This window comes from Zea mays, chromosome 2, assembly GCF_902167145.1.
Source record: "Zea mays cultivar B73 chromosome 2, Zm-B73-REFERENCE-NAM-5.0, whole genome shotgun sequence".
NCBI lineage: Eukaryota > Viridiplantae > Streptophyta > Magnoliopsida > Poales > Poaceae > Zea > Zea mays.
In genome coordinates this window covers 156,642,583-156,667,770 of record NC_050097.1, presented here as the reverse complement: position 1 = coordinate 156,667,770, position 25,188 = coordinate 156,642,583, and the positions used below count along the sequence as shown (strand labels likewise).

The following is a 25,188-nucleotide window of genomic DNA, read 5'->3' as shown; positions in this document are numbered from 1 at the left end:
GCCCTGAGACAACATTGTGAGCATTGTTTTTCAAGTTCATTCTTCTGCAACTGAGGGTATCTGTATGACCGTACAGCCAGTGGGGTGGTGCCAGGGAGCATGTGAATTCGGTGGTCACAATGTTGAACTGGTGGCTGTCATGTAGGGTCGGACATTTGCACGACGCCGGCCAAACAACCGCCAAAATAGGGGGCGCGGTCACCCACAGACTGAGTTGATCAAGATGTAATCGGCCAAGTAGAGTTTGTTGAGAGTTTTTAGCAAATAGATAAGGATTGAATTGTTAACAAATAAGATAAGGAGAGTTTTTAGGAGAGATTTTAAGAAAGTTTGTTAGATCAAGGACTATATAAGTCACATGGCGCAAGTAACGGAATCAAACAGTAATCATCTATCTCCTATTCCTCTTCTCTACCAGCAACATAGGACGAGGGGAAAAACCTCACTCCGGCTCTACCAGCGGCTACGCCCTACGCAGCTTCGGCGCGCCGCCACCGCTACCAGCCCTAGACACCCACCCACGCCATAACACCTTGAGCTCGTGCATGGGGACTTGTGTGGCCCGGTGACACCAGCCACATCAGGAGGACGACGCTACTTATTGCTGCTCGTCGACGATATCTCCCGCTACATGTGGGTGATGATCCTTGGCAGCAAGGGAGAGGCTGCGAACGCCATCAGGCGTGTGCAGGTCGCTGCGGAGGCGGAGTGCGGTCGCAAGCTGCGCGTGCTGCGCACCGACAACGGCGGCAAATTCACGGCGGCTGAATTCGCGTCGTACTGCGCGGATGAGGGCGTTCAGCACCACTACTCCGCGTCTTACAGCCCGCAGCAGAACGACGTCGTCGAGCGGCGCAACCAGACGGTTATGGGGATGGCTCGGGCTCTCCTCAAGCAGAGAGGAATGTCGGCTGTCTTCTGGGGAGAGGCGGTGGTGACAGTGGTTTACATCCTCAACCGCTCGCCCACCAAGGCTCTCCACGGGATGACACCGTACAAGGCTTGGCATGGGCGCAAGCCGGCGATCTCTCATCTACGGGTCTTCGGCTACCTCGCGTTCACCAAGGAGCTTGCCCACATCAGCAAGCTCGACGATAGGAGCACCCCGGGGGCGTTTATTGGCTACGCGGAGGGCTCGAAGGCCTATCGCATCCTTGACCTAGGAACACAGCGTGTGCGCACGGCGCGCGACGTAGTGTTCGACGAAGGGCGAGGATGGGCGTGGGACAAGGCAGTGGACGACGGCACGACTCTGACGTACGACGACTTCACCATCGAGTACGTCCACTTTGAGGGAGCTGGGGGAGTAGGCAACTCTTCTCCGAGCAGGTCTACCCCAACCCCCAAGTCTCCACCGACTCCAGTGCCACGCTCTCCAGCTCCGGCGACAACGAGCTCTTCACCACCACGCACTCCAGCCACGACTCCGGCTACAACGAGCTCTTCGCCACCACGTACTCCAGCACCGACGGTACCCTCTCCAGGAACGTCCTCTCCGACACCAGCTCGTGTCGAGCACGACCCAATGGAGCTCGTGACCCCGCTCTCCCACGACGAGGAGCGCGTCGACGCGTGCTACGACGGCGAGCCGTTGCAGTATCGAAGGGTGGAGGGCCTTCTCATCGACCCATCGGTGTCGGGCCCGGCGTCTCGCATTCTGGTAGGAGAGTTGCATCTTGCATGCGACGATGGTGAGCCTCGGTCTTTCGCGGAGGCCGAGAAACATGCGTCTTGGCGTGCCGCGATGCAGTCGGAGATAGACGCGGTTGAGACGAACCGCACCTGGGAGCTCGCTGATCTCCGTCATGGTCATCGCGCGATCACCCTTAAATGGGTGTTCAAACTGAAGAGGGATGAAGACGGCGCCATCGTCAAGCACAAGGCTCGCTTGGTGGCACGCGGTTTCCTACAGCAGGAGGGGATCGACTTCGACGATGCTTTCGCCCCCGTGGCACGGATGGAATCCGTGCGACTCCTCCTTGCGCTGTCAGCCCAGCAGGGCTGGCACGTTCATCACATGGACGTCAAGTCAGCGTTTCTTAACGGCGACTTAAAGGAAGAAGTCTACGTACACCAGCCACCAGGTTTTGCGATCCCTGGTAAGGAAGGCAAGGCGTTGCGCCTGCGCAAGGCCCTCTACAGCTTGCGACAAGCACCGAGGGCGTGGAATGCCAAGCTGGATTCCACGCTCAAGAGGATGGGATTCATGCCAAGCCCGCACGAGGCGGCCATCTATCGGCGGGGCAATGGAGAAAATGCCCTGCTGGTGGGTGTCTATGTCGACGATTTGGTGATCACCGGCGCCAAGGATGCAGAGGTGGCAGCGTTCAAGGAAGAGATGAAGGCCACCTTCCAAATGAGTGACCTGGGGCATCTCTCCTACCTGGGGATTGAGGTGCACCAGGGAGACTCCGGGATCACACTTCGCCAGACCGCCTACGCCAAGCGCATTGTTGAGCTGGCTGGGCTCACCGACTGCAACCCAGCTCTCACTCCGATGGAGGAGAGGTTGAAGCTGAGTCGCGACAGCACGACGGAGGAGGTGGACGCTACACAGTACCGGCGTCTTGTGGGGAGCCTTCGCTACCTCGTCCACACACGGACTGACTTGGCATACTCCGTCGGCTACGTTAGTCGGTTTCTGCAGTGACCGACGACAGAGCATGAGCAGGCTGTGAAGAGGATCATCCGCTATGTTGCGGGGACTCTCGACCACGGTCTCTACTACCCGAGGTGCCCTGGGGAGGCACGCCTTGTCGGGTACAGCGACAGCGACCACGCCGGCGACATCGACACCAGCAAGAGCACAAGCAGGATCCTCTTCTTCCTCGGCAAGTGCCCCATCAGCTGGCAGTCGGTCAAGCAGCAAGTGGTGGCCATGTCCAGCTGCGAGGCCGAGTACATAGCGGCCTCCACCGCTTCAACTCAGGCGCTCTGGCTTACTCGCCTGCTCGGTGATCTCCTCGGGAGAGACGTTGGAGCAGTGGAACTCCGGGTGGACAGCCAGTCCGCCCTGGCGTTGGCCAAGAACCCCGTGTTCATTGAACGGAGCAAGCACATCCGGGTGAGATACCACTTCATCCGTGACTGTTTTTGGCAGAAGGGAGCATCCATGCACGCTACATCAACACCAAGGATCAACTTGCGGACTTGCTCACTAAGCCCCTTGGGAGGATCAAGTTCCTTGAGCTTTGTTCCCGGTCTGGGATGGCTAAACTTTCCCACAAGACGACGCACAAGTCTTAGGGGGAGAATGATGGAATAAGTCATGTGGTCTTTGTGTGGAGGACAACAATTCTGCAACAGCATGTGTAGGATAACATGGTGGAGGACAGCATCTCTACAGCGGTCAAAAGCAGCAGTCTTTTGCTGTAGTGGGGCAGCAGCACGCACTGCAACAGTGCAGTGCACAACAGCAGTGCAGTCCTTTTTGACTGCACTATGGCAGCAGCAGGCAGTGCAGTGCACAACAGCAACAGTGCAGTCTTTTGACTGAACTGTGGCAGCAGCAGGCAGGCAGTTCAGTGCAGTCTTTTGACTGCACTTTAGCATCTAAAGGACAGCACATATGTGCTGCAGTGTGTGGTGTAGTGTGTAGTGTATTCTAGTGCAGCCCCGAGGGCTATAAATATGTGTCTCCAACCCTTCTAAGGGTATGGCATTGTGTAGTGTTTGAGGAAATAAACAGAAAATTGTCCCAACTCATAGTGTCATCCTCTTGATTAGAGTTAGAGTCCCTCTACTTACAAATAATGTGTAGCGTCATCTGTCGTTGTAACTTTTTAAAATCAAAACACCATGCTCGCACTGTAAAGGATGAGAGGTCTTTCTTCAGCAGGGTATCAGAATGGACCTCAACAATATGACATGAGTCCTCAAGAATAGCTTCCACAGTGGAGCAAGACCATGCATGTTCAGGGATTCCACTAGTCTGCACATCCACTAAGTGAGACATGCGAGACAGAGAAACATGCGAGAAACGAGACCATCTTTTGAACAATAAGCAGAAACGAGGTCCAGTGAACAATCTGCCCCCATTGAAAATCCTGGAGGCAGTTTCCTCATCCGGCAGGAAAAGTAGGAAATCCTCCGGTGAGGAATGGTGGATGGACATTTTATCAATGCATACTCCAAAGCTGCGAGCCACCTCATCCAACACCTCTGATCCCTGCACTACAGGTCTGGTACCTGCGATGGTGACGAACATGGCTTTGCGTAAATTGATCTCTTCCCTTGCCATCTCATCAGTGAACGTAAGAACACGTGAACCTACAACAGTTGGGGGAGATGTGTTGTGGCATTCCATCCTCGACTGAGTGTAATGAGCTTCAGAAGATGAGGGAGGGGAATCCACACACGCACCAGTTCCCGCAGCTTCAGCAGGACCTTTTCCTCTTTTACTCTTGGACCTTCTTTTCCTCTTGTTGCGAAAGGAACGTTGATCAACAGCCGGGGCACAGTTGTTCAACATTGGAGATGGCTGATCAGTCTTCCGGTCGAATGTGTGGGGTGCAGGAGAGATACGCACCCAAACCGACCTCTTCTTTGGAGGAGCAGCACTCCCAGTTCCGCGCTGCAGGGGTGAGACCTTCTGAGAAGATAGTCTCTTGAACACCGAGAGGCGTTCACCGGGCTCTTCCAGACGTTGTCAAACTGACTCCTTTCCCACCGGATATGAACTGACAATGTCCAGGAGGTCGCGCAAGCGGCCTGGGGTCTTCAGCTTCTGAGGGCCGGCCTGTATGGAAGGGCAACATGAAGCTTGATGTCCGAGCTTGAAACACCTAAAACAGCGAGGGGGGCACCGGCACGAAGCCACGAGATGGTTTGGAGAGAAACAGTTGAAGCATCTTCCGCGGAGGTTCACAATGGTCCCTCTCCGCGCAGAAGCACAACGAAACTGCTTTCTGCTCTTCACCACCTGCCAGCCATCCTCCTTGTCGACCGGCACCAGGACCTCACGCCGACGCAGCCTCCTCTCCTTGTCACAGAGCTTCGGCCTCGCTACAGTAGAAGTGTTTACGTCCAACTCCTGGGAGGTGGCGCCAGATGAGGAAAGAAGGGCCTCCTTATAGGAGTGCACTGTTCCACCAGAGGAGGAACCCGAAGCGTTGTCATCCCATCGCTGGAATTTGGACCGCCCCACCTGAGAGGCGCAGAAGCCAAGAGGACAGGGCAGTGGTGTGGTCGCCGGCGCCGGAGTGGCAACCGTCGAGGGGCTGTGGTGGCTGGTGGAGGAAGGGGATGGGTTGGGGTCGGGGGGAGGGGTTGGGTCAGGGGGAGAAGACATATTGGACATCCCAGAAATTTTACCATGTAACATGTTGAAAACTTAGCTGCTTCTAAACCATAAGTTCCCATACATGACAGCAACGACGGTCAAGATTTACGCATTCTAACCACATTTCTAATAGTCAAAATCGCCAAAACAGGAACCCATGACAAAACAGGAAAAAAATCAATACTATAGTTTTGCTGAAATGGATGCCACTGCACCTAATAGTAACAAATGGAATCAACTAACTATTTCGCTGGAAGGAAGAGCCTTATAAAAACTAAATCAAAAACCTTCCAGTATAAGCTCCCTTCTAATACACAAAAAGAATTATAACGTCTAAATTAAGAACATTCCAGTTACTACTTTCCAGTTCAGTAGTTCACTCAAAGTGGAGTGTTCCAATAGCAAACCGAACACCTTCCCATACTTAAAATTACGAAAACAGAAACCCATGACAAAACAAACAGAAAAGTAATACTATGTTTTGCTCGATTCTATGTGGCAGCAATCGTTGCACCTAAAAGTAGCAAAAAGATGCCACTTGCTATTTTGCTGAAAGGAAGAATACCTCAACACCTCAGCTGAGCACCTCCCATTCTAAGCTCACCTCTAATACTCAAAATCACGACAAAGGATGCTTGCAGTGTAGCTAACAAAAGAAATAACTGTAAGCTCTGCTCTAAGTGGCACATACCCACCTTGCAGCCAAATCCAATTGATGTGTAACAAATTGAGAGCAAAGAGCACGAGATGAGGTAGCAATGCCAACTCTCCTGCTAAATACCTATTATTCTAACCACATTTCTAGTACCCAATCACCAAAACGGGAACCATGACAACACAAACAAAAAAGTAACACTGCGTTTTGTACTATTCTGTGTGGTAGCAACCCTTGCACCTAACAATAGCAAGAGGATGCCACTTGCTATTTCACAGAAAGGAAGTGTACTCTAACAGCTAAAATTAGCACCTACCAGTCTAAGCTCGTTACTGTAAGAAACAAAATCATGACCGTGGATGCTTACAACATATAGCTAACAAAAGAAGTAACGGTAATATTTGTACGATTCTAAGTGGCACAGAGCAGTCCTTGCAACCAGATGAAACTGGCTGCATGACGAATGTGAAATGGAAGCATATATGGAATATAAGGTGGTACAGACCAGTTCCTGCCAAGAAACTCCTCGACGCGGTAGCCCGTAGCCTCCTCGAAGCCGCGGTTAGCGTAGATGATGGGACAGTCGGGCTCGAGCGCGTTGGTGACGACGAGCCCGCACGGACCAGACGCGCGCAGCATGCCTTCAATCGCGAGCGTGAACATCCCACCGGCGTCAACACCTCCTCCCTCGCCTCCCCGCTCCTCCTCCTGCTCCTCTTCCTGCTCGTCGACGCCGACGCTGCCGGCGCCGTCGGACTCGCTGTCCCACTCCATGGTGTTGCCGCCGAGGACGGAACCCTAGCTCTGGATCCGGGCTCCCCACCGGGACGCGGTCAGCCCATGGATACCACGAGCACGAGGGCCTAGGGTTTGGTTGCCCTGCCCTGCCCTGGCTCTGGATTGGGTTAGGGCGGAGGCAGAGGAGGAGAGGAGGCAACCGCGAGCGGAATGGACGGAGGTCGTTGGTTGGGGCTAGTATTGGAATTGGGAGGAAGCCTCGCTGTTTCGGCAAAGACATGTGAACAGTGCCCATCAACCGCCTCAGATTTACGCGATTTACGAACGGTGCGGGATTTGTTTGGTATAGATGGACGGTCGAGATTTACACGAGGCAGAACCAGAGCTGGCAGGCTACCCCCTTACAGCCTTAATATAGTAGTATAGATATACGCCCTGAATATACACAAGACAGCTAGACGGACGATTAGGGGTGACCAGGTCCGACTAGTCCAGGTCGTCGCCCTAATCGCGACTAATCGCCTGGTCGACTGGTGAGGACGACTAGACCATACGACTTGAAATCATTGCTTCCATGCATAAAATCTTGACCATACGGATTGCACATAAAGAAGTCTAGGAGGATGCATGTATACAATAATCTGTAAGTAAAGGGACTCTAACTCTCATCAAGAGGATGACACTATGAGTTGGGGCAATTTTCTGTTTATTTCCTCAAACACTACACAATGCCATACCCATCTAAGGGTTGGAGACCCATATTTATAGCCCTAGAGGCTGCACTACCACACCTTCTCACACACACTACACAACAGGATTGTCCTCTAGATGCTAAAGAGACTACAGAGGACAGTCAAAAGCGACTGTTGTCCTCTAGATGCTAAAGCGACTACAGAGGATAGTCAAAAGCGACTGTTGTCCTCTAGATGCTAAAGAGACTACAGAGGACAGTCAAGCTGTCCTCTAGATGCTAAAGGACTATAGAGGATAGTCAAAAGCGACTGTTGTCCTCTAGATGCTCAAGACTTATTCCATCATTCTCCCCCTAAGTATTGGGCGTCGTCTTGTGAGAAAGTTGGGCCATCCCGGACCTGGAGCAAAGCTCAACAAACTTGATCTTCCCAAGGGGCTTGGTGAGCAGGTATGCAAGCTGATCCTTGGTGTTGATGTAGCGCGCCTTGATGCTCCCTTCTACCAAGCAGTCTCGGATGAAGTGGTATCTCAGCCGGATGTGCTTGCTCCGTTCATGGAACACGGGGTTCTTGGCCAATGCCAGAGCGGACTGGCTATCCACCCTGAGTTCCACAGCTCCAGTGTCTCTCCCGAGCAGATCACCGAGCAGTCGAGCTAGCCAGAGCGCCTGAGTCGAAGCAGTGGACGCCGCTATGTACTCGGCCTCGCAGCTGGACATGGCCACCACCTGCTGCTTGACCGACTGCCAGCTAATGAGGCACTTGCCGAGAAAGAAGAGGATCCCGCTTGTGCTTTTGCTGGTGTCGATGTCGCCGGCGTGGTCGCTATCGCTGTACCCGACAAGGTGTGCCTCCCCAGGGCACCTCGGGTAGTAGAGACCGTGGTCGAGAGTCCCCGCAACATAGCGGATGATCCTCTTCACAGCCTGCTCATGCTCCGTCGTCGGTCGCTGCAGAAACCGACTAACGTAGCCGACGGAGTATGCCAAGTCAGGTCGTGTGTGGACGAGGTAGCGAAGGCTCCCCACAAGACGTCGGTACTGTGTAGCATCCACCTCCTCCGTCGTGCTGTCGCGACTCAGCTTCAGCCTCTCCTCCATCGGAGTGAGAGCTGGGTTGCAGTCGGTGAGCCCAGCCAGCTCAACAATGCGCTTGGCGTAGGCGGTCTGGCGAAGTGTGATCCCGGAGTCGCCCTGGTGCACCTCAATCCCCAGGTAAAAGGAGAGATGCCCCAGGTCACTCATTTGGAAGGTGGCCTTCATCTCTTCCTTGAACGCCGCCACCTCTGCATCCTTGGCGCCGGTGATCACCAAGTCGTCGACGTAGACACCCACCAGTAGGGCATTTTCTCCATTGCCCCGCCGATAGATGGCCGCCTCGTGCGGGCTTGGCATGAAGCTCATCCTCTTGAGCGTGGAATCCAGCTTGGCATTCCACGCCCTTGGTGCCTGTCGCAAGTCGTAGAGGGCCTTGCGCAGGCGCAACACCTTGCCTTCCTTGCCAGGGATCGCAAAACCTGGCGGCTGGTGTACGTAGACCTCCTCCTTTAAGTCGCCGTTAAGAAACGCCGACTTGACATCCATGTGATGAACATGCCAGCCCTCCAGGGCTGCCAGCGCGAGGAGTCGCACGGATTCCATCCGTGCTACAGGGGCGAAGGCATCGTCAAAGTCGATCCCCTCCTGCTGCAAGAAACCGCGTGCCACCAAGCGAGCCTTATGCTTGACGATGGCGCCGGCTTCATCCCTCTTCAGTTTGAACACCCACTTAAGGGTGATCGCGCGATGACCATGAGGGAGATCAGCGAGCTCCCAAGTGCGGTTCGTCTCAACCGCGTCCATCTCCGACTGCATCGCGGCACGCCAAGCCGCATGTTTCTCGGCCGCCGCGAAAGACCGAGGCTCACCATCGTCGCATGCAAGATGCAACTCTCCTGCCAGAATGCGAGATGCAGGGCCTGGCACCGACGGGCCGATGAGAAGGCCCTCCACCCTTCGATACCGCAACGGCTCGCCGTCATAGCACGCGTCGACGCGCTCCTCGTCGCGGGACAGAGGGGTCACGAGCTCCACTGGGTCGTACTCGACACGAGCTGGTGTCGGAGAGGACGTTCCCGGAGAGGGTACCGTCGGTGCTGGAGTACGTGGTGGCGAAGAGCTCGCTGTAGCCGGAGTCGTGGCTGGAGTGCGTGGTGGTGAAGAGCTCGTTGTAGCAGGAGCTGGAGAGTGTGGCGCTGGAGTCGGTGGAGACTTGGGGGTTGGGGTAGACCTGCTCGGAGAAGAGTTGCCTACTCCCCCAGCTCCCTCAAAGTGGACGTACTCGATGGTGAAGTCGTACGTCGGAGTCGTGTCGTCGTCCACCGCCTTGTTCCACGCCCATCCTCGCCCTTCGTCGAACACTACGTCGCGCGCCGTGCGCACACGCTGTGTTCTTGGGTCAAGGATGCGGTAGGCCTTCGAGCCCTCCGCGTAGCCAATGAACACCCCTGGGGTGCTCCTATCGTCGAGCTTGCTGATGTGGCCAAGCTCCTTGGTGAACGCGAGGCAGCCGAAGACCCGTAGGTGAGAGACCGCCGGCTTGCGCCCATGCCAAGCCTCGTACGGTGTCATCCCGTTGAGAGCCTTGGTGGGCGAGCGGTTGAGGATGTAAACCGCTGTCACCACCGCCTCTCCCCAGAAGACAGCTGGCATTCCTCTCTGCTTGAGGAGAGCCCGAGCCATCCCCACAACCGTCTGGTTGCGCCGCTCGACGACGCCGTTCTGCTGCGGGTTGTACGGCGCGGAGTAGTGGCGCTGAACGCCCTCATCCGCGCAGTACGACGCGAACTCAGCCGCCGTGAATTCGCCGCCGTTGTCGGTGCGCAGCACACGCAGCTTGCGGCCGCACTCCGCCTCCGCAGCGACCTGCACACGCCTGATGGCGTTCGCAGCCTCTCCCTTGCTGCCAAGGATCATCACCCACATGTAGCGGGAGAGATCGTCGACGAGCAGCAAGAAGTAGCGTCGTCCTCCTGGTGTGGCTGGTGTCACCGGGCCACACAAGTCCCCATGCACGAGCTCAAGCCTCTCCTTGGCTCGGAAGCTCGACTGCTGGGGAAAGGGGAGCCGTCTCTGCTTTGTCAACACGCAGACATCGCAGAATTGCTCCACATGGTCAAGGCACGGCAGGCCTCGTACCATCTCCTTGGCACTGAGCCGCTTCAGGGCCTCGAAGTTAAGGTGCCCGAAGCGCTCGTGCCACTGCCATGCCCCGTCGTCTCGACGAGCAGCAAGACAGCAAGGTTGTGCCACCTTCACATTGAGGATGTATAGCCGATTTGGACTCCTGCGTACCTCGGCAAGAAGGCGACGAGAGGGATCCCAAATCCTTATGACTCCGTGCTCGACCTCCACTCGCGAACCGTTCTCATCCAGCTGTCCCAAGCTGATGATAGAGTTCCTCAACGCGGGGATGTAGTAGACTCCGGTGAGCAGCCTGTGCTCACCAGACGCGGCGGTGAAGACGACTGAGCCGGCGCCCTTGATCTCTACGCCGGAGGCGTCCCCAAACTTGACGGAGCCTCGGACGCTAGAGTCAAGCTCGGTGAAGAACTCCCGTCGGCCAGTCATGTGATGAGTGGCGCCGGTGTCGAGGCACCATCCTTCGATCATGTCCTTGTTGGAGCCGTCGCCGAGGAAAGCGCGTGCTTTCGACTCATCAAGGTGGAGGAGTGCCGATGCGGCCGGTGCCGCTGGAGATGGCTCGATGCTTGCATGTGCCAGGAGCAGGGCCTCCTCCTCCGCCTCCGCCTGTGCGACGTTGGCCTGGCCACGTCGTGGCTGCCGACAATCCCTGGTCCAGTGGCCAAGCTTGCCGCAGTTGTGGCAGCCGTCGTCTCGTGCCGGCTTCTTGTTGCCGACGACGCCGCCTTGGGCACCTCCACGTGCACCACCCTCAGCATGTCCTCGCGCCCCGGCCTGGGCGCCTCCACGTGCCTTGCGCGACTTGCCGCGTTTGCGGCCTCGTGTCGAGGAGGACTCCCCCTTCTTCTTGTCACCCTGGCAGGCCTCCCACTGCTCCCGAGTGAGATGTAGCTTCCCGCCGATAGTGATAGGCTCAGAGAGAGCCTGTGGTTCGTCGCCGTCGACCACCTTGAGGCGACCAATCGCCTCTTCGATCGTCATCGTGGAGAGGTCTAGCAGAGACTCGATCGAGCGAGCAATCTGCCTGTACTTCTCGGGGATGCAACGGAAGAGCTTCTCAACATCTCTCTCCTCATCGTAGGTGTCGTCGCCGAACTGCACCATCTTCTGCAACAGAGTGTTGAGGTGGAGAGCAAAGTCATCAACATCCTCACCTGGCTTGAAGGTCAGGTTCTCCCACTCCTTGCGAAGTGCCTGCAGTGTGGTCTTGCGGGCACGATCGCTGCCGATGCGGGTCGCAGCGATGGCGTCCCAGGCCTCCTTGGCAGTCCGCTTCTGGGAAAGCGAAAACTGCATCTCGGGCGGGACTGCAGCAATGAGGGCATCCAGCGCCCGCCGATCCTCGTGGTAGTCGACGTCGTCGTAACGAACTGCTTCCCACATGTGGCGAACCTGGAGCCGTACCCTCATCACCGCGGCCCACTCAACGTAGTTGGTCTTGGTGAGGGTAGGCCACCCACCGCCGGGACCGATGTCCCTGACAATGGCCTGGGCCATGCGGCGACCATGGTACCGATCCGGGGTGGGAGAACCGCGCCGCCTGTAGAGGCCGCGATCTCCGTCGACTCGGTCGCCGCCGCGTCTACGCCCGTCTGGGCTACCGCCGCGTGCGCCCCCGCCTGGAGCGCCGTCAGCGCGTCGACGCCTATCCGGGCTGCCGCCACGCGCGCCCCCATGGGGATGCGCGGCTGCCCACTGTGCCGCCTGCTCTCGCGCTGCTTCCCTCGCCAGCCTGAGCTCTTCATCGGTGTTGTCGTCGACAGAAGCAGAGCTGCCAGCTCTACTGCCGCGCAGAACCTCGAGCTCTGTTGCCGCCGCACGTGCAGCATCCGCCGCCTCCGCTGCTTCTACTTCCGCTCTCGCCGCTGCCAGTTCCGCCGCCGCCAACCGTGCTGCCCTCGCCGCTGTCGCTGCAGCCGCTGCTGCTGCTCGCTCGCGTCCTTGTGCCGCGGCGACCTCGGCCTCCTGCTGGCGCCGCGCACTCGAAGTGGCCGAGCGTAGGGACATGGTGGGCTAGTGAGGGGTCGCTGCGTGTGGAAAAGGCTGTCTCAGACGAAAGGCTGCTCGTCTGAGCAGGGGAGGAAGGAACAGTTGGAGCTCTTGCTGCCGACTGAGTGTGGGGAGAGGCGCGGGAAGGAGATGAGCACGAGATGTTTAGGCTGCAGGATAGTTAGGCTCTGATACCAATTGTAAGTAAAGGGACTCTAACTCTCATCAAGAGGATGACACTATGAGTTGGGGCAATTTTCTGTTTATTTCTTCAAACACTACACAATGCCATACCCATCTAAGGGTTGGAGACCCATATTTATAGCCCTAGAGGCTGCACTACCACACCTTCTCACACACACTACACAACAGGATTGTCCTCTAGATGCTAAAGAGACTACAGAGGACAGTCAAAAGCGACTGTTGTCCTCTAGATGCTAAAGCGACTACAGAGGACAGTCAAAAGCGACTGTTGTCCTCTAGATGCTAAAGAGACTACAGAGGACAGTCAAGCTGTCCTCTAGATGCTAAAGGACTACAGAGGACAGTCAAAAGCGACTGTTGTCCTCTAGATGCTCAAGACTTATTCCATCATAATCATCATCATGAAAGAATATTGTGAGTCCATTTTACCTCTACTAGCAACTCACATGCAAATGTACCTCGACTCATTTCTACCATGTGTACTCACAAAACCCTTGATTCCAACAAAATGCAATTACATGATGTTGTTCCTAGTTATTGATTAATAGGACAAAAACGACCAAGTATACAGCAGGAACCGCATAACAGAGAACACAGAATCACATATCTATGGTTATTTCTTCAATGACAAAGTGCAATAAATAGCCTAGTCAAATAACAAAAACAAGTTACTTGTACGAATATTTCAATTCTCAGATAGCGCATGGCAACAGAAACTCACCAGGGAAGAAATGGCAGTATCAGCAGTTGACTGAATGGTGCTGAGAAGTTGTTCCTTGTCAAGATCCCATACCAAGATGGAAGACATGTCACCAGATGCATACTATTAGACAACAAGGAGAGTAAGTTGTATTAGAACACACAATGCGTAAAATAAAATAGTTCAACTACAGGGGAAAAAATAGGATGTTACCAGATAACCAGATTGCTGCTGCCAGTCAATCACAATACTGCGACCAGCAGCTCGATGTCCCTGAACTGATGACAAAGCAGTTACAAGTTTCTCTCCACCCTTTTGAGCAAAATTTTTCCATATACGTACATTTCCATCACCTGCAATATAAAAATTAGACAGTGCAATAACAGAAGTTAAGTATAGAAGGAAAAGCATACAGAAGAGAGGCATACTTGAGGCAGCCAAAAGCAAGCTCTCATCAAGCTCATTTATAAGCAAAAGTTTAGATAGCCCTCTGCCAGATAACTTATGGTTTTGAAAAGAGTTCACTGGTAGTGCATCGTCGTAGTTCCACACTCTGGCATGAGACAGAATTTCAGCACAATTGTGGCAGTGCATATTAAGCATTCAGGCACTAGGGTTTTTTATTGCAATAATGATTTCACCTTATTTGTTCATTTTCATCAGCTGCGACGACAATCGGAGAAAATGGCAACAATAAAGCTGCTTTTGTTCCCAACTCAAACTTTGTATCCCAACTAGCAATCTGGCTTGTCATCTTGCAAGCTGCCATTCCAGGGTGAACCACCAAGAAAAACAACAGGTCAATAATCAAGAAAACCAACAACAATAGTGTAATGCATACAATGATACAAATGTACATCCACATACAGGAGCGCTGACACTTAGTGATGTAATCTAGTGCGATTTGTTCTCTCTCTTCTCTTCTAGCATTGGTTTCTTCATTATCATCAGAGACAGTTAAAACTGGCCTAGAGAATTGAACACAACTCCAGTTGTAAATTGTTGATTGGGGAAGTGGTTCTGCATTACTGGGACCTGCAGCAGAGCTTAAAAGGCGATCAGCTAAGCCATTGGGGGGATTTATAGGATGTTGTCCAAACTCCATAGAACACACTCGGCGTAATCCTGGAAGATAATCATGCTGAGGGGGGCTAACAGGAGGGGTCATAAATTTCATCAAGATGCTTCCTGAAAAATACAGGAAAACTCGATTAAAAAATCCTTGTCTTTCCCTAAACACCCAATGAAGCTAAGTGTTCCAGCATCCAAGCACATCGTAAGTAAAGCGGTTATAACTTACCAGACTTCATATCACGCCAGGAAGAAGATCGTGCCATTCCAAAATTTGACGCAGATGTCTCTCCTCGATGTGAACCGCCACTGTTAAACCTAGTATTTTTCATAACCACTTGTTCAACACCAATAAGGGACAGTGCTCTCCGACCAATAGTTGCAATTGTTGGGTCAGGATCTTTAGAAACAGAATACATAGTTGATATAAATTGAGAATAAATGACATTATCAACAGGCCTCGATCTAGTGTAGCTGAAACCACCATTACTTGCATTCCCCCTCAGTAATATGCCTGAATCTGAGTGTTGGGAAGAATCATCTGACTCAGGAGAGCCATGCATGATACTACTTGTTGCAATTGGGTTGCTTGTAGAAATTCTTCCATCACGACCAGCGGCACCGCTATCACTGGCAACCCTCAACACAGGACCAATCCTGCCTTGTAGAATATTGTTGGGACTGTAAACATTGCTTGGATTACTTATATTTGCCAACGATGGTAGTGATTTCAGCAATGAATTGGGTTGAGGTTTCCAATACTCGGAAGCAACAGATTTGAGATGTTTGTTGTGACCCAACGCAAAGCGAGTAAGCGCTGGAAAAACATCAGTTCAACCCAAAACCAATGCCATAAGGTTAAAAGAAATCTCCTATATTCAAGACACTAAAACAAGTGTTCAATTAAAAAATTCTAGTTTTCCAATGCATGTACCTATAGCAACCTCAGATCTAACAAGGGGACTGCCATCTGAAGAGATCTGCAGAAGGCTTCGAACTACATTTATTTCAGCTTTCACCTTTTCATCATCATCGGAACCATCATCATGACTATTTGATGTAGTATCAAGGAGATTCCCAAGTGCAAAAACAGCAGCAGCTCTGACCTGGCAAGACCAAAAGTTTAATATGTATCTTGTGAAGCAGGAAAAAGAGAGTACACAGAATATGAAGGCATCATACCTCAGGTTGAGGCTCCGACAATAAGCATATTACAATTTCTGGTCCATTTGTTTGCAGACCAAGTAACTGAGCCTCAGGGAAATCTTCCCATAGTTTCCCAAGGCATAAACAAAGCCACTGCAAAAGCAAAGGTTCTGTTTGTGCATGAGAATTCTCAGGTTGCAGATGTCTCAGGCAAACATCCATAAGCCCAGCATTCATACAAGCCTCTTGACCCATCCTATACCCATCCACAATGACTGCTATAACAAAAGCGGCCATTGCACGCTGTTCTGGGAAAGCATCCAAACTGTCAAGAAACTTAATAAAATATGCATGTCCTCCATCTTTAACCAATTCAACCTGACATGACTGTCGTTTGGGAAAATGTTACAGGTTAAACACCAGAATATAATCTAAAACGAAAAGAACATAAAAGATTACAATGAAGAGTGCATACCTTATCAAGGGAGAGAATTTTTGTCCATATAAACACTAGATTTTGACGTATATCCATAGCACTTGATTGAAGCAGTTTGAGCACACAAGGAAATATTCCAACAGACAGGGCCTACAACAATGAAGTGCCAGAGGTTGAAGATTAAATAAAGAGAAAAAAAAACAAGAAGCATTTCATAAAGAAGTACATGCATAATAAATCAGTAAATCACTACACACCAAATCAACTGCCCATGGTCCCATATCAAGAAATCTTCCAAGCAGAACAAGCACTCTAGATCTGTGTGGTTGACTAAGCAGGACCTGCAAAAAAGAGATGTAAGAAGGAAAGTAAAACAATAAAAGTAATATAATTCCTCCAGCCATAAAATTTTGGGTATTCACACAATCCACAAAAAAATATAACTTTGCCAAGTAATTTGTACTACAGTAATTTATAAGAAATACTCCCTCTCTCCCAAATTAGTATTCGTTTTAGCTCTTTTTTATGTCTATATTCAACTAGATGATGATGAATCTAGACACATATACAAAACACATACATCAATTATTGTATGAATCCTGTAAAAGGCTAAAACGAATTTTATTTTGGGACAGAGGGAGTAGAAAAATTGTATGCTTATGGGTATGTCTTGGGACAAATCTACCCAAAAGATTTTCAAATGTCCAATCTCGATGTACACCAGAACAAATAAAAATCAAATTTTTGATAAGCTGATTGAACACAACCCAAAAGGAGTCTTTTTGTGATTGGAGGGAATAGCAGATAAAGTAAATAAAGGAATATGAATATAAAAAACTACAAAATTAGAACTATAGCAGCAAAGAGAAAGGTAACGAGGTTACAAAGTTAAACTGGGTTTTACAAATAATATTGGCTTTTATGTAAGTGTAAAACCAAAATGTCTTACCTGAAGAACTATGGGTAACAATTCAGGAGGTTTCTTGTCCTTAGAGCCATGATCAAGCCAAACTTCGAAAGCCATCAATTGTTCCATAAAAAAAGGACTTGGCTGGTTTGAAGGAGATAAAGAAATTAGCAAAACAATACAAAGAAAAACTATTGATATTTCTTGAAATGCTCAATGATGATTGATGAGTAGAAAACCTGAAACTCTGTGTTTGGATCAGCAATTAACTGAGGAAGCTTGGAAAGGCAAATCTCAGCAGCCATGTCCCATGCATCCCTGGGATTTAGCAAGTTACAAAATGTACAAAAAGTAGTTGAAGCAAAAAGAAGGACGAGTCAGGTTAGTTACCACATATGGTGTTGATGTGTTGGGGGTAACAACGGATAAGAAACTGGAGAACAGTTTGCAGATCGCATGATTCTCTCAGCAAGCAAGAAGTTACGGAAGAGACCGGCAACAAGAAGGTCCTGCCTGAAAAGCCTTTGGAACAGATCTGCACAGTGAAACATGTATCATAAACCAAATATAGGCTAACATTTATTTTGAAATTTAATAATCTTCTCTAGTTTTCTTGTTCCCCAAAAACATTATTTCTCTCATAAACAATGTACCACGTGGAAGAACATTCCATGCGATAGTATCTGTTATAGCAGTAAAAATCCAATTGAGCTCTCCAAGAAGTGTTTTACGGTCATTTTGCCTTCCAGGAATTTGGTCAATAAGAGAACGATCCAGAGGACCATGGAGTGATGTTCGCTTACAAAACCTGCATGGTTTATAGGCATGTACTAGTGTAAGCACAACATGCTAAGAAAAGGAGAGAAGGAACAGTACACACACAAAAAAGAAGGGGGGAGAAAGAACCAGTGCAAAGCCATTTTGATGGGCGTTGTGAGGCAAGCCGTAAACACATCAGCAGGAAATTCTGCACTCTGGGGAAGCGTCTGATGTGCTTCACAGGCAGCAAGAAGAATGAAATCCTTCTGCGAAGATGCCGAGGAGGTAGAACTCCAGTCTAGGCGCTGAAATAAACAAGTCACTATGAATACTACACAGTCCAAGAACAAAATCATATGACCTTCAACTTCAAGCACAAGAGAAACAAATGTTCATTTGAAACATGTATCATACCTCTAGAAAGGCTTTCACAATAATTCCAGCAGCTGAGCAATCAAAAACATAAATGGAAGGTGTCTTCAGCCATGAATCAAGATCAGTAATTGAAAGTGGGATATACTGTGTGTAACTCTGCAACAAAATGCAAAAAAAACAACCATTTTATCAGAGACAACTATCATAAATAATGCATGCGGCAAGTATTACAGTGTCTTCATAATGTTACCTTGTTAAACACCCAAATCTCACCATTTGATGTAGGCTTTGGTACACCATGGCCATTATAATGGAAAAGGACTCTCTCTTCTCTGGCATATTTGCGGCAAGTATTAGAAAGCTTCTTAACTTCCTCCACTGTTGGATCCAGCTGAAGCTTGTATCGAGCCTTCAAGTGTCATTAGGTATAAAACATGAAGATGCAAATAATCCTCACCAAAATAACATTGAAGTTAAACAGGGAAGAAGTTCTTTACCTTAGGTTGCAAGCGCTCATACTGGGAATGCAATGTTTTTCCAATACTTTCAAGGGCTTTAGGAGGTGCCATAGAGAAAGGATCTGTAAAGAAAGAAACAGATTTATGAAAATATCACAAAGCAACTGCACTGAGTGCAATAACAGTAATAGAGTACAAACCTATCAACAAATATAAATTACCACCGTTGCCCAAGGACTAATAAATAAGTTTACCACAACCAATAGGTGCAGTATCTTATATTAGAAAATTTCACTTCCTTTTGCCATTTCTCAACTTTAAATTTAAAAGGTGGATAGATTCATCTAAAAACTATGGAGCAAAACAATATCATTTTCAGAATATAAATTTTAACAGTGTCTTTTGAGAAAAGAGGTGCCAGATAGCTTCCTTGCTGTGATTTACTTCAGATTAGAAATATACTGAAAGAAAAAGTTATTGGGAAGACTGAATACGAGCAAACTCGCAAAAAATATCCTTAGATGGAACTATGGAAGCACATGGAAACCAGCTATCTACAAGAATGGACCAGAAAAAGACTCTAGATCCTTTAATAATATTACTATACTGTTGATGTCTTGTGTATATAATTATTAAATTATACATTTGTATAAGTTTTTCCCTTCTTGATAGTGTTCATGTTGGGTTCCATCTCCAGCCTACCACCAACATACTTGGGACTAAAAAACTTCGTTATGTACTTCTAATTAACAATATGCTCTCATCTGGCATTCAGAAATGCAATTCATAAAAAAGAAAGACACAATTTCACTCAAATGGTTAAAAACAGTTATTTTACTGTATTTTCAACTAATTTGAAATTTGGAAATATATAGTCAATTAAAAGTTTACCTATCCAGCACTCCATTCTTGCACAAGGGGAAATTTTAATTACATCAGGTGGATCAACACTTATGTTCAAACATAATACAAGTGCACCACATCCAGTCTTCGTCTGCACTACAAAATCCATCATTAGTAAATATCATGTAAAAGATGAGGAAAACTTATAAAAAGAACTGGCAAACCATCCCATGGCCAAACAAAAGAAAACAATAGAATGGTTATGTTATGTGGGGCGCCACTTACAGGCGCAGGCCTAAGGATAAGAGGCCTAGTTGAGTTTATCTAGAGATATTAGTTGAGAATATCTAGGGGTAATAGCAGATTAGAAGTTGTTGAGATTTTTTAGGAGAAGTTTAAGGAGATAGAGTCAAGCAGTTAGGAGGCTGCGGCCAGGCAGCTGGCCTATATATGTAATGGAAAGTTATGAAACAAAGCAGGCAATGAATTATCTCCAAATTGTCTTTCTTCCCTGCTAATCCGGTCTCCCTCCTTGCTGCCCAACATAGATCGGCACCCAGCCGATCGCCCACGCCACCTGCGGAGTCAGGGGCCGACGCCTGCGCCCTTGCCACTTCCCCCCTACAGCCGGCCGCATAACATCTTGGTATCAGGAGACCAGCCACGCATCCCACCCACCACCATGTCCTCCATCCAAGTGATCCAGTGACTCAGGCCTTGGACGCCATCAACCAAAGGCTGGCAACCCTGGACACCCTGGACACCACTATACAGCGCCTAGAACGGCAGCAGCAGGAAAGCCATGCTGCCATTGATCGCCTTGATCAGCGCCAGCAGGAGATCATCCCTCACGGGAACCAGCGTCCATGAGGCGGGCCCAATGCCAACCATGAAGACCACCCAACCAGATTCCATCATCTGAATTTCCCACGATACGACGGGAAGACGGATCCGCTACTCTTCACCAACAAATGCGAGTCCTTCTTCCAGCAGCGAATCGTTCCAGAGGAACAGGTATGGATGGCATCATACCACCTGGAAAACGCTGCACAACAGTGGTACATGCAATTGCACCAGGAAGAAGGGACGCCCCCTTGGCGACGCTTTGTCGAGCTGCTGAACCTCAGGTTCGGGGCCCCCATCCGAGCCTGTCCCTCGGCGAACTAGCGAGTTGCCGGCGCACAGGAACGGTGGACGCCTACACCGAGCGCTTTCTGGAGCTGCTACCCAGGGCTGGGCCGTTGAGCACGGATCAAAAGATCCAGTTGTACACCCTGGGATTACAGGAACCACTCTCCATCGACGTCCAACTCCAACACCCGGTCACACTGGAGGTGGCCATGAGCGTCGCCAAAGCCTACGAACGCCGGGAACAGGCAGTTGCAGCAGCATAGGCGTCGGCCAGCAGGTCGCCCTGATCTAGTCGCGGTTTGCTTCCAACGCCGTCGACACCCCAGCTGACACCACCCGCTGGCTCGGACTCGTCATCAGCATTGTGCGCCCGGCCTTCCAGCAGCAGTGGGCGGGCCATCCACCGGGAGGAGATGGACGAACACCGGCGTCTGAGACTTTGCTTTAACTGTGATGAGAAATTTGCCAGAGGCCACAGCCGCGTCTACAAACATCTCTTCTTCCTCGAACTCCACGACGGCGAGAGCGACGACGGCAACACAGAAGAACCGGCCACCGACAACCGCGTCATCTCCCTCCACGCCATCGCCGGGGTCACGACCAGCAAGACCATGCAGGTTCCGGTCAGCCTGGGCACAGTCAGCATCGTCGCCCTCATCGACTCCGGATCTACACAACTTCATCTCCGAAGCCACCGCTGGACGAACAGGTCTCCCGGTCGCGCAACGGGGGAACATGTGCGTCACCGTGGCTAACGGCGAGAAGCTACCATGCCTGGGAGTCTTCATATCAACGCCCTTCGTCATCCACAACACCACCTTCTCGGCTGATCTCATCGTCCTGCCCCTGGCCGGGTTCGACATGGTACTCGGTACCCAGTGGCTCGCCACGCTGGGGCCAATCCTCTAGGACTTCGCCAAGTTGTCCATGGCGTTCTGGCGTGAAGGACGACAGATGGAGTAGCGAGGATTCGCGGAGACACCACGACCGCGCCTGCTCGCAACAACAGGCCAGGACGTCCTCGACAATATGCTCACCTCCTTCGACGACCTGTTCCGCGAGACCCGTGGCCTACCGCCGCAGCGACCCTGCGACCACCGGATCCATCTACTACCGAACACGGCGCCCATTGTCGTCCGGCCGTACCGGTACCCAGCACTGCAAAAGGATGAATTGGAGCGCCAGTGCCACGACATGCAGCAGCAAGGACAGATCCGCCATAGCACCTCGGCTTTCTCGTCTCTGGTTCTCTTGGTCAAGAAATCGGACGGGACCTGGCGTTCCTGCGTCGACTACAGAGCCCTCAACGAACGCACCATCAAGGACTCCTTCCCCATTCCAGTCGTCGACGAGTTGCTTGATGAACTTCGCGGCGCATTGTTCTTCACCAAGCTCAACCTCCGCTCCGGCTATCACCAAGTGTGCATGGCCACCAACGACATCCACAAGACGGCGTTCCGAACACACGAAGGCATGTACAAGTTCCTGGTGATGTCGTTCGGCCTCTCCAACGCGTCAGCGACATTCCAGGCGCTCATGAACACGGTCCTTCATTCGTTCCTTCGACGCTTCGTCTTGGTCTTCTTCGACGACATCCTCATCTACAGCAGCACCTGGTCCGAACAACTGCATCACCTGAGGGTTGTCTTCACCGCGCTCAAGGACCACTCCTTGGTGCTCAAAAGATCCAAGTGCTCCTTCGACGCAGCGTCGGTCTCCTACCTTGGCCACATCATCTCGACGGAAGGCGTGGCCATGGACGCTGCCAAAGTTCAAGTAGTGGTCGATTGGCCGCCACCACGATCGGTCCTTGCACTACGCGGGTACCTGGGACTTGCGGGCTACTACCGCAAGTTAATAAAGTCATATGGTGAAATAGCACCACCCCTCACCGCGCTACTCAAGAAGAATGGCTTCTCCTGGACCGATCAGGCCACAACAGCATTCCTCCACCTGAAGAAGGCACTCACCACAGCTCTTGTGCTCACCCTTCCAGACTTTGGACAGGATTTCATCAGAGTGTGATGCCTCTAGAGCCGTATGTGGCGTTGTGCTGCACCAGGGAGCAGGACCGGTTGCCTTCTTCAGCTGAGCACTAGCACCTCAGTACCGCAGCCTCGCTGCCTATGAGCGGGAGCTCATTGGGTTGGTACAGGCGGTACGACACTGGCGCCCATACCTTTGGGGTCGGCCATTCTCCATCCGAACGGACCACTACAGTTTGAAGTACCTGCTGGATCAGCGATTGTCAACCATCCCCCAGCACCACTGGGTAAGCAAACTACTTGGGTTTGATTTCAGGGTGGAATACCGACCAGGGCGCAACAACATTGTTGCAGACGCCCTGTCGCGCCGCGACATGGACGACGCTGCAATATTCTCCCTGTCAGGACCAGCATTCCAGGTGTTTGATCAACTCCGCCAGGCAGCAGCATCTCAGCCGGCCCTTGTCGCATTGCGCGACAAGATCCTGGTCGGCACACGCAAAACACCTTGGGCGTTTGTCGATGGACTCGTGCTGTTCAAAGGTCGTGCCTATCTCCCTCCCAAGTCCAGCATCCTCCAAGACATACTCGTGTCGACTCACGACGTGGGGCATGAAGGCGCGGAGAAGACACTGCATCGGTTTCGACGGGATTTTCACACTCCAAGGGCAAGGGCTATCATTCAGGACCTGGTTCGGCACTGCATCACCTGCCAGCGAAACAAGACTGAACATCTTCATCCAGCAGGCCTCCTCGCCCCTCTACCAGTACCAACGTCAGTCTGGTCAGATATATCAATGGACATCATCGAAGGCCTTCCCAAGGTTGGGGGCAAGTCTGTCATCCTGTTAGTTGTGGACCGCTTCTCCAAGTACGTGCACTTCATCGCTCTTCGACATCCATATTCAGCAGAAACAGTAGCATCAGTCTTCTTCTCGGAGGTAGTCAGACTCCATGGCCTTCCATCAACCATAGTGTCAGATCGTGATCCAGTGTTCACATCCACATTTTGGACAACATTCTTCAAGTTGATGGGCACCAAGCTACACATGAGTTCCGCATTCCATCCCCAGTCGGATGGTCAAACAGAAGCAGTCAACAAGACCATTGGCATGTACCTCCGGTGTTTGACAGGTGACCGTCCCCGACAATGGCTGCGATGGCTCCCTTGGGCAGAGTATGTCTATAACACCTCCTTCCACACTGCCCTCAAGGAGACTCCCTTCCGCATCATATATGGTAGGGATCCACCAGCATTACGAGAGTATGACCTAGAAGAGTGCCGAGTACCAGCAGTTACCCAGTCCATGACAGAAAGAGAAGAATTCTTGAGTGATGTACGCGCCCGACTGGAGCAGGCAGAGGTCGTAGCCAAACGTGCCTACGACCGTGGTCACAGAGCAGTGAGCTTCTCTCCAGGTGATTGGGTATGGCTGTGAGTTCGTCATCGCTCTCCAGCAACGCTCTCAGCGGCGATGCGCGGCAAGCTGAGGCCGCGCTACTTCGGGCCATACAAAGTGGCAGCCATGATCAATGAGGTGGCTTATCGCCTCGAACTGCCATCCACGGCTCAGATTCACAACGTGTTCCACGTTGGGTTACTAAAGAAATTTCTGGGCACTCCTCCAGATTCTCCACCACCACTCCCGCCAATTCATCACGGTGTTGCACGGCTGCAACCAGCACAGGCTCTGAAGGTTCGTCAAGCCAGAGGACTTCGCCAGATCCTTATTCAGTGGGATTCACTGCCTAGCTCAGCAGCAACTTGGGAAGACCTGGACGACTTCAGGAGGCAATATCCTCATTTTCAGCTCGAGGACGAGCTGATACTCGATGGGGGGAGAGATGTTATGTGGGGCGCCACTTACAGGCGCGGGCCTAAGGATAAGAGGCCTAGTTGAGTTTATCTAGAGATATTAGTTGAGAATATCCAGGGGTAATAGCAGATTAGAAGTTGTTGAGATTTTTTAGGAGAAGTTTATGGAGATAGAGTCAAGCAGTTAGGAGGCTGCGGCCAGGCAGCTGGCCTATATATGTAATGGAAAGTTATGAAATAAAGCAGGCAATGAATTATCTCCAAACTGTCTTTCGTCCCTGCTAATTCGGTCTCCCTCCTTGTTGCCCAACATAGATCGGCACCCAACCGATCGTCCACGCCACCTGCGGAGTCAGGGGCCGGCGCTTGCGCCCTTGCCACTTCCCCCCTACTGCCGACCACATAACAGGTTATAAATTCCATAATTACTAAATCAGTAAAGTATGGTGCAAATCAAGACACCAAAAAGAACACACAGGGAATTAGAATAGTAAATAGAAGAAATAAGCTTGCATGTGGGTTGTTCAAAGTCTCAGACAAGTGAACATAAGCTGCAAACCGAAATGACTTTGTCTCAAGGGTGAAAGGACAACTTAATTTACATGATGCATAGAAAATCCAAAAAGGATCTAATGTTTAGAAACTCTAAGCAACAATGCAAAACTTCAAAAAAGATCTAAGAAAAACAGAACATCTGTATGTACGGACAGACTTTTTTTTGGACCAAGAGCACCAATAATCTCTAATGTTTTATCACAGGGGAACTTCAAGGCAGCCTCAGTGCCTCACAATGTTCATCCTCATCTTTATCGTCAAAACC

The 25,188-nt window shown here is 51.0% G+C and overlaps 2 protein-coding genes across 3 annotated transcripts in view; both read right to left on the bottom strand.

Moving 5' to 3' along the window:
• LOC100193091 (uncharacterized) overlaps window positions 1-25,188 on the bottom strand; it is a 33,457-nt gene that overhangs the window by 6,264 nt on the left and 2,005 nt on the right. For both annotated transcript variants that reach the window (XM_035964505.1, NM_001358633.1), the window contains exons 2-20: window positions 19,485-19,587; window positions 18,633-18,715; window positions 18,386-18,544; window positions 18,175-18,291; window positions 17,908-18,065; window positions 17,655-17,809; window positions 17,392-17,536; window positions 17,241-17,319; window positions 17,044-17,145; window positions 16,352-16,435; window positions 16,134-16,244; window positions 15,695-16,045; window positions 15,447-15,618; window positions 14,742-15,329; window positions 14,309-14,629; window positions 14,083-14,203; window positions 13,870-13,994; window positions 13,655-13,794; window positions 13,463-13,564 (exon numbers count right to left, since the gene is read on the bottom strand). In XM_035964505.1, the coding sequence (XP_035820398.1) occupies window positions 13,463-13,564; window positions 13,655-13,794; window positions 13,870-13,994; window positions 14,083-14,203; window positions 14,309-14,629; window positions 14,742-15,329; window positions 15,447-15,618; window positions 15,695-16,045; window positions 16,134-16,244; window positions 16,352-16,435; window positions 17,044-17,145; window positions 17,241-17,319; window positions 17,392-17,536; window positions 17,655-17,809; window positions 17,908-18,065; window positions 18,175-18,291; window positions 18,386-18,544; window positions 18,633-18,715; window positions 19,485-19,587 (3,216 nt within the window). The remainder of the gene's footprint in view (window positions 1-13,462; window positions 13,565-13,654; window positions 13,795-13,869; window positions 13,995-14,082; window positions 14,204-14,308; window positions 14,630-14,741; window positions 15,330-15,446; window positions 15,619-15,694; window positions 16,046-16,133; window positions 16,245-16,351; window positions 16,436-17,043; window positions 17,146-17,240; window positions 17,320-17,391; window positions 17,537-17,654; window positions 17,810-17,907; window positions 18,066-18,174; window positions 18,292-18,385; window positions 18,545-18,632; window positions 18,716-19,484; window positions 19,588-25,188) is intronic.
• LOC109944031 (adagio-like protein 1) lies at window positions 6,156-7,409 on the bottom strand. Its single transcript, XM_020548426.2, has one exon. The coding sequence runs from the start codon at window positions 6,708-6,710 to the stop codon at window positions 6,348-6,350; it is 363 nt and encodes a 120-aa protein (XP_020404015.1). The 5' UTR covers window positions 6,711-7,409; the 3' UTR covers window positions 6,156-6,347.

Excerpts from the sequence above, each read along its gene's own strand:
- LOC109944031 (XM_020548426.2), bottom strand. The coding sequence starts at position 6,710 with ATGGAGTGGGACAGCGAGTCCGACGGCGCCGGCAGCGTCGGCGTCGAC.